Here is a 12614-nt window from a genome sequence, read left to right as displayed (position 1 = left end):
TCTGGCTTTTATGGCTTGGTATGTTTCTTCTTTAAAAAGGTAGGCTATTGTAGCGTCTAGAAGCACATTTTGAGGGGCACACTTTAGCAAAAATATCTTTTTATCCAAACAAAAATAGCTTTTTTTTCCCCAACCAGAAATACTGATCTTGTGATGAAATGTATGTCCCGATAGTGGAATTATCTTAAGGTGTTAGAGCCCAATTAAAGCTTCTTTTACAATCACGAACACTTAAGTGACAGTGATAAATGACAGTAAAATGACAGTAAGTAACTGTGAATCACACGCATACATGGTGTATTTATAGACACCAACAGAGTAGTGAGAATGTCCTCACTCGTCTCATGATTTCACTCCCAACGAAATCCGGACATTTTTTTTCTCCAGAAGTAAAATATTTTGGTTTTTGTCCTTGAGGTGTTAACACGTGTCAACTTGATATCCCAGAGGTGCTAGCAGCTTGAAAATTCAAACTTTGCTGTCACAGCAGCGTGCACACTGAGAACATTTCCCTCCGGAGGAACTAGTTAGTCACGCTGTGCCAGAACTGGAAGAAAACTAAAAAAAAAAAAAAAAGAATATTAAATTGTTTTAAAAAGGCTTATTATTTCAATTAAAATGCTAAACACTTGGCACTCGATCCCAAAGTGGCAGGGCAATACAAAATAGAGATTTTCTGTGTGCTAAAAATTGGCCCAGTTGAGGAAACCGTAATTAGCTTAATCCTACTAATTCGTTTGTATGCAAGCTGAAAGTGCTGGTATGCTAGTGGGAGCTGTAATTGCATCTTTTGTGGCTTAATTCCATCAGTAACCATGAGTGTCTTTTTCTGCAACCCATCATGCATTTATGTCACATTTACAGCATTCCTTTCACAGTACCATTAAAAAAAAAAAAGGTTATAAGAGTTGTCTTAGTATTTCCACTGCTCTGTATAGTTTTGTATCTCATTTTATTAGTTAAATGAGATACAGTGGCAGTGTAATTGTCCTTTTAACAGCCCTGCAATGGCTTTTTTCCTCATTCAGTAAGAGAAACACTGCTATTAAACCAAATTTCAGAAAACAATATTATGTATATTAACAAGCTCTTTATCATACTATATGATTTCTAGCCAAATATTTGGAATTGATTTGATTATGATACCTAAGCATGTTGGGGAAACAAGTTTAGAAATGACTGTTGTTCCTGATAGGACCTTGTTAAAGCAATGATGATTAGGTTTATTATAACTCGGTGCTTGTGTATTGATATAATTCCATTTAGTTGACTCTCATCTATGTGCAACATGGCAAATTCTTCTCATCATGATGTGTACTCATTTTACACCTCAGTGCAATTTATAATAGCGAAAATGAAAAAGTAGGTATGCATTAGTCAGTATAATTAATACTAATCGAATATGGTGCATCAAACTAATTTGCTGTTTATTGCTGTTTATCTGGAAGAGTTGATAGACTGGTTTAAAACAACAGCAATCACATCTATATTTAATATATAAAATTCAGCATGTTGACTAGGGTACAGTTACAAGTTCAAGAGAATGTCCTTATCTGCACCATAAGACTAACAGACTGTCTGATATTGTCTAAGCTTCTAAAAAATTATGGCAGAGTAACGCTACTCTAAGACATCTGTTCCCAGGCCACTCCAGTGAAATGAGATCGCTTTGGCACTGCTTTGGTGCTTGAGCAGTGATGTTAGATTTGCGCTTGTCTTCAGCTTTGTAGGCAGGAATCGCACAATATTGGAGCACTTTTAAAGCGTGTACCTCTGAACTGCTGTCTTGATAATGACTAGTACAGAAGGCTTTTTTTGGTTGGTTCTGGTGATCTATGAGGAGACATTTCGAAAGATCTCACAATCTCAGTCTTAAAGGAATCCTTCATCAACCAATCTGGTCAACTCTCAGTTCTTTTGCAAGTCCTGGTTTAGGTTAGTGGTAGCTCAGTGCTTAAGGTTCTGTTGCGTTAAATGTCTGACATTTAGACAGCTGCAAATCACTTGGTCACAATTTTATGCTTTTCAAAATTTTATGCTTTTATTCTGATATACACTAAAATATGTTGACCCCTTTTATTTCATTTATTGGCAATAAAAAAATCCAATTTTATTTTGATTGACTGTCAATAGACAAACTTTTTCCAGTTTTGTATTAATGTGTTGGAAATAGTAACCAGAAGAGAGGCAGGCAGATGTCTCAGGAGGAGGCTTGGACAGGTAGAACATAGTTTTTCCTGGAGTTGGCAGAAAACTGGCTATTAGACATTAAATTTGCATTTAAGGAGAGTTTAATGCTCAGAGTTCCTGCTAGGCACCAGACCCAGCGCAATCCTGACCAGGATTAGGCGGTTACTGAAGATTAATTAATGAATGACAAACACTTTCTTCTTTGTTACTGGTTCTTATGTTTATTCATTTTGTCATAATTTATGCATGGATGTGTGTGATTATATAAGCATGGCTTTAAGACCTTTGCACATTTTTTTATCAGTTTAGCAGGTGCTGAAAACACATACAATCCAATGTGAAAGGATGTTCATCATCTAAAACCAAATATTTACCTTCCAAGTAAAAGTGTAATGGTAATTTCAGTATGTCGTAGATTCTTGAAAATGGTGAGCAGTAGTCTGAAGAGGAAGAAGTATTCCGTTTTTGGCCTTAGCTGATTTTGAAACAGAGTAAAAAATGTGGTGAAGGAGTTGCTACACTGACTCATTCAAGAGCTTAAAATCACAAGGCCAAATATGGCTCTCTGCCCATTCAATCTTGCAATAAATAATATTGATATCATATTCACACTGCACTCCGTATCTGACCAGCGTCTAAAAACAGTGTTGGTCTGGTTCAGTGATCGACTCCAAATCCTGAAATGTATTGCCCAGTGTAGAGACCTAAAAAAAAAAATATGTTGAAAAAAGAAATGTTGATGGAACACAAAGACTAGACAGATAGGAGACTAAGGACATATACAGCATGTTGTTAGCAGAAATAATCCAGTGTTCTTCTTAAATGTTTTTCTTAACCTCATATAATTTAATATTTGGAAAACAGTTATATAAACAGCAAAAGCTTTAGTTTTACAGTATCATAATTGTCATCACCTCTTTTCCCTAGAATCAACCTATTCTACATTCACAGCCTAGGTTATTGGCTTTAATCAATAGAATAAACAATTCGTCAAAACTGAGTAGACTTACATTATGGCCCTTTAAAGGCTCACAAAAATGCTGATGTGGCTTGGGCAGAACTTGAGTTGGACAACCTTGGCTTAAACTCTACAACAAACTGGCTGCAGACATACTTCCTTTAGACAGAGCAACAACCTGAATCACTGATATAGAAGCTAGCACTCCGCAGAGTTAACAAAATGCATCGTTCAGAGGCTCTGCCTGAGCACCAACCCTTCCTACTTTTATCCGAGGAAAGGTTTTTTTCTGAACACATAGCCAAGTCTTTTTGCAGTATGAAGGATGTAGAGCTATCCTGTCTTTTTTTTTTTAATAAAAAAATAGTTTGAAGGTTTGTCCTCACAGCACTTCCCAGAGAATTACTGCATTCTGAGAGAGCCTGATTTCAAAGATACAGTACATGCAGCTTGTGAATTATTGAAATGGGGCTGGCTGAGCAAGGTAAGCTGAGGTGTTCAGGCTGCCATGGGTGGGAATATTAGCATCCTCCATCATTACATAGCAACACGTACCCAGAAAGCCTAGTGGGACACAGTGTGATATTAACTGGCAAATTATAGACTGTACATGCTCTGGGTCATAATCAGAAATTCTGAATATTGCTATTTCGGTAGTTGTACTGTAGGCTTCCACATGTGTTTTCAGGAGCGAGGTTTTACGCCCTGTTTTGTAATTATGTATTGTGTGGTTGTTACGCCAGATCTAATTTCACACGTGGCACACAATCATGTTTCTCATTGAACTGCACAATCAACAAGCGTGTGCCGTACTGCCACAGAAACACTTTGAAGATGCAGCGCTGGATTCTGGCTGCTGTTACAGTAGGAAAATGACAACTGTGATACCCAAAATGCTTTTTGTTATTGCTCTTTTTGTGTTTTTCCAAAAAGTCTGCTTTGGACCATGAAATTGAAAAGTCATGTGGAAGTAATGTATTTCAAATCAAATTCTAAATCTGACTAGTACTTTAGCTGATGTGGGCCAAGTAGTTTGACCCTTGGACCATTGTACAATAGGTCAGAAATGAAAAAATATGAATTCCCTTATACAAAATGACATATCTGGTTGGCACTGTGGCACAATGGGTAGCATTGCTTCCTCACAGATCCAGGGTTTCCTCCTGAGCTCGTCACTGTCTGTATTCGTCTCCCACTGTCCAAAAAAATGCAGGTAGGCGAAATGACTACACTGAATTGCCCCTAGGTGAGAATAAGTGTGTGAATGGTGCGCTGTGATGGACTCGCGTCCCAACCAATGAACTCTCCTGCTTTGTACCCATTGTTACCAGGATTGGCTCTGAATCCACTGCAGTCCTGATCAATATACTCTAATCATTATTCTTATTACTCTGATTTTCATTCCACTCATTTAGTTGATTTATCTGTATCCCTGTGCATATTTGTATAATTTATTTTTTAAAAAATGTACATTTTTATTTATAAAAAATTGTTTTTTTTTCAGTAGTATTATTTCTCTTTGCATTTCAGGACTGAGAGTGAAGCCTTGCGTGTCTCAAATGTCAGGTATGGAAGAATCATATTCCACTCTCTCCTGTCACCTTGCTTATCAGTTTCAGACATTATAAAGCATGGCCATTTTCAGCTCTGAGACATACATTCCAAAAGTCACTTTTCATAACTGATTGTCCATATGTTTACTGTCTGTCTCCTGTTTGGAGAGTTTCTTGTCCTCCTGAGAGCCCTGTCCTTGGAGACAGTTGTGCTTTTACAGTAATGACGGTTCCTGATGCTGATTTTTTTATGGTTGCTTCTGTACCAGTGAAACACCAAAATTTCAAATGACAGTTTGCCTTAGATTGATCAGTAAAGTAACAAAAAGCCAAATGAACCAGTGTGAGTGGACAACACTGTTTTACTGGTTCCATGACTAGAGTTGAGGCCAAACGTTTACATACACCTAAGCTAAAAAAAAAAATTCTCCACTCATTCTAAAGTCCACACATTTGATGTTACCATATTTTTCCTGTGTTAAGTCAATTATAAGGGGTATCAATTTTAAGAGGTCATTTCATAATAATATCTAAGCGATGGATTTACTTCAGTATTTATTTAATAATTCAAATTATCTGTGAGTCAGGAGTTTGCACACACTTTGATAATATTTAGTGGCATTACCTGTTAATTGCTTGAACTTGAATCAAACGCTTGGCGTAGCCTTCCACAAGCTTCTCACAATACACTGACAGAATTTTTGCTCATTTCTCCTGACAGAACTGGAGGAATCTTTTTCTTCTGTCTATTTTCTATCTACCACAGATGCTTTGTGGTACCTTCAGTTGTTTGGAAATTGCTCCTAAGGAAGAATCAGACTTATGGAGGTCCATAATTTTTTTTCTGAGGTCTGGCTGAGGTTTTTTTGAGATTTTCCCATGGTATCAAGGGCAAAAAGACACCGACTCCAAAGGTCCTTTTACATCCACAAGTGCTTTCCCAATTAACTCCTAATTATGACAGTTGGCTAATCAGAAGCTTCTAAAATGGTCATTCCATATCAACTCGACCATAAGTGGTTGCACCATGATCTCAGAATTTAGCAAAGTTTGGTACAAAGGACTGACGTAGATTCTTAAAAATGGTGAGTAGTATTTCTTCCTGCAGAGGAAGAAATATGCCGTTTTTGGACTTAGCTGATTTTGGAATAGAGTAAAATAATGTGGTGAACATGGTGGTACACTGACTCATTCAAGAGCTTGAAACCACAAGGCCAAATATGGCCCGCTGCCCATTCAATCTTGCAATAAATAATATTGATATCATATTCACACTGCACTCCACTGTACAGCACAGGTGGACTCGCATCCACAATTACTACAATCTCAAATGTTGTAGTAATCTAACCATCAGCTTTTAAAATATGATGCATAGAAAAATAATAATGTTAACAATTTTTTTTTAACAAATTAAGCTTTCATCACTTTTTGCTGGCTGCAGTGTTAATGATCTTACAAAGCTGTGTAAATATTTCTGGCCAGAGATGATGTACTTCTCGGGTAGTCCAGCTCATAGCAAGGCTGTATCTAACTTTTTTTTTTAATATGCCCTAAAAATGGCAGAAATGCAATATTTAAGGAAAAACAATTATTATGAAGCACTTTCACATGTTCAGAGAAAGATCATTATTGCAGACAGACACTTTAAAGTTAGTGGATTATTATATTATTGGTTCTGACAACAGTACCACCATTGTGGACACTATATAGCTTCTACTGTTAGTTATAAGGTTTCAAATTAAGAAAATTGTCAATTTTATTACTCATGACTAGTGTTTTAAAAAAATTCTAGGAAATTCTCTATATACACTCACCATCCACGTTATTAGGAACACCTGTACACCTGCACATTCATGCAATTATCTAATCTGCCAATCATGTGGCAGCAACACAATGCAGATACAGGTCAAGAGCTTCAGGTAATGTTCAAACATCAGGATGGGGGAAAAACGTGATCTCTGTGACTTTAACTGTGGCATGGTTATTGATGCCAGATTGGATGGTTTGAGTATTTCAGAAACTGCTGATCTCCTGGGATTTTCACACGCAAAAAACATTGTGCGAATGACAGTTCTGTGGGTGGAAACGCCTTGTTAAGAGGAAAATGGCCAGATTGGTTCGAGCTGCCAGGAAGGATATGGAAACTCATGTATCACTCTTTACAACCATGGTGAGCAGAAAAGCATCTCAGCATGCACAAAACATTGAAACCTGAGGTGGATGGGTTACAACAGCAGAAGACCACATTGAGTTCCACTCCTGTCAGCCAAGAACAAGAACCTGAGGCTATCATGGGCACAGGCTCACCCCAACTGAACAGCTGAAGATCAGGGGAAAAAAAGCCACCTGGTCTTTTTCCAGTCTTCAACTGTCCAGTTTAGGTGCATCTTATCTTTTAAAGTGTAAAATTCAGCGTTGAGGAGGTGTAGAGATATGAATGCATAAGCAATGGTTCTAGTACTATTAGCACACCAGATGCAATGTACCAACAGCATTGTCTTCATTGTTTCTACTTCTGTAAAACCCTAAACCTAAAATATTGCTGATGTCATCAGTGTGGAAGAAATGGGAATTCCCCTATCAGTTATCAGTTAAATTTGCTGCTGCCTTGAAGTATTATAGATTTAATTATAGATCTGATGCCATTGGGATTTTGGGATTGCTCCATCTTGTGTGCCTGTAAATGCTTGTGAAAACAACACAGGCCCAATTGTCTCAAGTTATCATCTTGTCTTGTGCAATAGCAGTCATGGCATTGATTTTGCCTTTCTCTGTTTGTGTACTCTTAATTTCTGCAGCAGACTGCCATATTAAGTCATACCTGTAAGGTTAGAACAACTAAATTAAACACTTAAAAACAAAGAGGAGTGTTTACGTGGACCTTGTGCTGAAGATTATATTTGCATTCATCATAGATTGGTTCATCTTGACCGATTTGAAGAATACGAGAGAAAATGTTGTGATCCCTTCAACAAACATGCAGCTGTGAAGCCTGGAATTAAATTATGTCCCAAGATGTCACTGAGGCTGCTAATAACTCCACTGAATCTAGTACTAAAAAAAAAACTCGGTGATGCACAGAAAAGTTGTTTTTCAGCCATCACTGCAACACGAGAAGACCTAGCCATCCACAATGCTGAGGATTATGAGGACCTAACTGATGATTTTATGGGGAAGTGCTGCACATCAAACAAGAGCCAGCAACTGAAACTGTTAACCCTGGTACCCCAAAGCTGGACTTTGGAGAAAACATCTGAACAATTCGGTGTCACACTGTACATGCCTAAGAAAGCAAGGTCACTTCTGCATCAAAAGGGTATATTAACAGAACCAGAGTCCATGAAAATAAGAAAGCCCTTAACTGATTAAACAGGTGGAATCAGGTGTGGCTCCTGCATGATTGGAATGAAAACCTGCACTCGCACTGGCCCTTTGTGGATAAGATTGGGCACCCCTGCCTTAAATGATGAAGTCAAGCAAACCCTCATTGAGTTTTATGAAGATAATGAAGTCAGCAGAATTTTCCCTGGAGCAAAGAACTTTGAATCCATTTGTATTTATTTGTGTATACGGAATCTTGAATTTTTTCATAATTACGCCAACGCTGTTGGCAAATGAAACTGGGATGAATATAGTACTAGGATAATTGTTTACACATGCAAAAAATTCAGGTCCCTAGCTGCTTCTCAACATTGAATTTTATGCTTAAGAGAGTAATTTTATTTTAATTTTATCCATATGCCTATCTCTAAACTTTGCAGTTGGAACTTGGTGGTCATATTTCACACGTGGTGTAATGCAAGCTACAAGGAAGAAAATGGAGCTATATAGTATAGGGAATTAATTTTTCAAAATACTAGTCACAAGTAGTTAAATTGATTTTCTTAAATTTGAAACCTTATACCTAAGAGTAGAAGCATTATTTTAATTATCATTGCCATTATTATAAGTTATCAGTGCCATCAGAACCGACTTCTATAAATCTCCTGTAAGCTTTAAGTCTGTATCTATAATACTGAACTTTCCATGAGCATCTGAAAAGCCAGAATGACTTTTTAATGTGAGTATGCATTTTTGGTCATTTTGGTTTATTATTTCAGATAATACAGATATCACAGATACAGCTTTGCCATTATCTGGTATCTCAGAAGTACCTTAGAACATTTTAAAGAGCGTGGCTTTGTTGGATTATTGAAATAAAAGCCAACAAAAAGTGAAGAAAGCTTAATTTGTGCAAGAAATCCAACACCCCTACAATATCAAACCAGCTATTTTTTGTGAAGTATCAATGTCTGATCAGCCATACTATGTAATTCTCAAATTCAAATATCAGTCTTGGCCTACAGTATGAAGTGATTTGAAGACTTTGATGCAACCAACATTTTGGAATTTGGTTGAATTGACATGTACTGACCCAAAAGTCTTCACATCAATTTCTGGAATCTCTGAGAGCATTTAAAGAGATTATCAACTTGGTGTATGTTAACTTTTGGTTAAGGGGAATTCTGATATTGTGAATAAATCTGCCTCTAATTGATTATTTCAAAATTGCCCTTATGTGAACAAAGTAGAGGACGTAATTGACTTGCCACGATAAATGCATGGTAACATGAAATGTGTGGCATTGTGAAAAATTAAAGATTGAACATCTTTAGCCTAGGTATATGTAAACTTTTGACCTCAGCTCAGCTGGAGCACTTCGTTGGTATACATTGTGCATGCTGTATTGGTTTGCATGTAATTAACTTGGATTATTTCCAGGCATGATGGGCATTTGAGCATCCAAAAGTCTGGTGTTAACCATTGTCAAGGCCAGCTTTCAACACGTTCAGGTTTTGTTTTCTTCCAATAACGTCCCAGTTTTGGTCTTGTTACCAAAAAGAAATGGGTTGTAGAAATTGATTTTTTATGAAAACGGTTGCCAGCTTGTGCTTGTTATATGTATGCCAATAAGCAATATAAATCTGACATTTTAGTTACACATAGAATCATTTTCCACATTTGAATAAGGATAGACTACAGTTACTTCATTTAGACATGTTTAGGTAAGTTATGCAGTGTTTGGCCCAGTTGTTCATATTTCAGGTTTGTAGAGATTACAGGGGAAAACAGCTCCATGGTGTGATATGGTGGAGTGGTGCTTCACAAGAGTGTCCTACTCTGTCCTTGTTTAAAATGTTTATGTAATATATTTTGTTAAATATTGAATAAATGTATGCTGCTAACAGCATTTTTGTTCTTTTTTGATGATTTAGTTGGCTTGTTTTAGGACTTGGTGAAGGATGATGGAAAAATTAGACTAATTCTCAAAACGATTTTTAACAGCACTCGGGCACTGATTTGTGTAAAAACTCTTGGTAACCCTTCAAAAAGCATGTATGCGTAAGCGTTTTTGCTAACAGAGGATTGCACAAAATTTTATAATAAAAATAAAATAATTAAAAAAAAAACATTTACAAGTTTTACTAATGAGAAAGTTTGTATATCAAATGTGTGGCTTAATATCTGAATAAAAGCTTTTCAAAATTATTACTTATTATTAATGAGATGTCAATTTCATATTAGCCACCATCATTCAAAGACCATTTCATGCCTATTCTGTTGTATTTTGTGTATATTATATTTTTGATGCATCTCACCATCTCTAATTGGCTTTATCTTTATAATCGACTTTACTTAATGCACAATTACACGTGAGGTAAATTTCAGTTCTTCTCTTTCGGTAGTCTCACTGAGGTCTGAGAACAATTATCGCATACAAAACTTGTTTAAATATTGTTTCCATCTCATATTTTGGATGAAATGTCATTTACACAATTGTTCATCTGCAGCACAGCCAATAACTACATGCTCAATTCATCACATTAATCATGTCACATGTGCTTTGATGTTAAACATGAGATATTAGAAGTTAACAGTTACAGTATTGCTGAATTTAGACTTCTAGCTAATTAGTTTTTAGTAGTTTTAGGATTATCAAATTTATTGCAATTCGTACCCGAGATTACTCATCAGGGTTCTGGTATATGTCCCCCAAATAAAAGCAATTTTTGTGCTCTTTGTGCTCTTCATTACAACAGAGGTTGTCTTGTTTAAACACAAAATTTTGTGCAGATCAGCATGACGTATTTCAGAGGAAACTGTGAAATGACAGTAGATAGATCGGCTAAGGTGTCGAAGAAGGAAGGTGCAATAAAGAGCGCTTCAATTAGATGGAAATTATTCTAATGCATAACATTAAATTCAACAACTGATGACAATTGTCAGCCTTGTGCCAGTGTAATTGCCTGAGCTCTGAGTGATGGGTTTATGTTAGTTTGAGAGGGCAGGGCTATAAAGTGAGAGATAGTTAATGAGGGGGAAAGGGCAACAATTTTGTGTGTGCGTGTGTGTTTGTGTGTGTACGCACTTTACTGACGCTAATACATCACACACAGAGATGAGTGGAAATTATCAGTGCCTGTTTGTCAGTTTAACAGTGACTGACATTTCTCTAGACACTTTTTGCTTATTCCATTCTACACTGAAAACTGAATGGACTTGATGTACATCAAAAACTCACTGCAGTTTCACCAGTTTGTATATGGCCTGTATGATTTTGGATTAGTCTGAGATTTGACAAAAGCATCTGGTGACAAATCAAACCTTCTGAGGACAAAAGCACTGTTGTGACTGTTGCAGCTGTTGTTGAGGTCTTTACACTGGCAGTGCTTTGCTCAAGAGTGTGTTTGAGTGTGAGGGAGATATGAGAACACAGTGTTCAAACAATGCATATCTGTGTGAACTGCTTATTTTTCAAGGTGGTATTACGTAGTCCTTGAACATGTGCATTTTACAAGGCTTTAATATTTTTTAATTTGTCAGGGTTATAATGTAAAACACCACATTGAAAACCACACTATAGCATTATTCTTCTTTCAGAAAGGCAATTGTTGTTTTTTGCGGTGGTTTGTAAAATCATTTCATTTCAAATCTAAATGTCTATGTTTAGGGGAACTATAATGTAATGAAGATAAAAAGCAGTGAATTGAAGTTAACTGATGTGAGCTGAGAGAACAGAGTCTAACTTTGTAATGATTCCTTAAAAAGTATAATTTATTGTTAACTCCTTAAAAATAGTATTAAAAATATTCGCTCTTTGCTGTATTTTGTTGCTTGGCCTACTAGCACTCATTATTTTCCAGTGTATTATCTAACTATAGTCTGTTTGACGCGTGTTATGATGAATACAGCTAATCGTCCAATGCTAATTGCCATTTGTGATTGTAAGTGTGTACATGATACGTTATCAAGTACCGTAGTCAAGGTTTCTATCTTTTCTGGTAGTCAGAATAAGAACAAGTCAGTGTGTGCCAGTCTCCTCTTTCCATAGAAATGGCACTGTTTGTGGTTTTCTCCACCATAAATCCAGATCCTTGTGCATGTGTAGGTCAAGGGGAAATCTGTCACTCTGTTCTGTCAGGACTTGATCTCTCTCATTTGACCAATGTACTGTGTGTGAGTATTGATCTGGATCCTATGGTAGGGAGGCCTGTGTGTGTGTGTGTGTGTGTGTGTGTGTGTGTGTGGGTGTGTGAACTATTCTGGAGCTCTCTCTTGCTTATGGGTGTGTGTTTAGTGTTTCCACTATGCTGATATGGCATTCTGTACTCAAGGTTAAATGACGAAGGCAAAACCACAAGCCGGGTGCTTTCATACTTTGTGATATTGATGTTATAAAATGCATTTTAAAGATACTGAATATGCAGCACAAGGTTTTTGCCAAGTTGCAAAATAAAAACTTTAATGACATTCCAAGACTTAGTCATTAGCTAACTTTTTTTTGCCACTGAATACATGAATGTGGTTTTGTTTCACTTCTCCTAAATGCCTTGTGTCCATGTGCAAAAATGCCAAGAAGGGGTGTGCAAACG

At 36.7% G+C, this 12614-nt stretch overlaps 1 protein-coding gene across 6 annotated transcripts in view; it reads left to right on the top strand.

Annotated features, from left to right (window-relative positions):
• Positions 1-12614, top strand: part of iqsec1b (IQ motif and Sec7 domain ArfGEF 1b) — a 182991-nt gene that overhangs the window by 48922 nt on the left and 121455 nt on the right. For 4 of the 6 annotated variants that reach the window (XM_026932601.3, XM_026932597.3, XM_026932606.3 and 1 more), the window contains exon 2: positions 4679-4714. The exons of the other annotated variants lie outside the window; for them this stretch is intronic. In XM_026932601.3, the coding sequence (XP_026788402.3) occupies positions 4679-4714 (36 nt within the window). The remainder of the gene's footprint in view (positions 1-4678; positions 4715-12614) is intronic. 6 annotated transcript variants of the gene reach the window in all.

Source organism: Pangasianodon hypophthalmus, chromosome 20, assembly GCF_027358585.1.
Source record: "Pangasianodon hypophthalmus isolate fPanHyp1 chromosome 20, fPanHyp1.pri, whole genome shotgun sequence".
NCBI lineage: Eukaryota > Metazoa > Chordata > Actinopteri > Siluriformes > Pangasiidae > Pangasianodon > Pangasianodon hypophthalmus.
The sequence above is the reverse complement of the archived record's forward strand: the minus strand, read 5'-3'. Positions and strand labels throughout refer to the sequence as shown.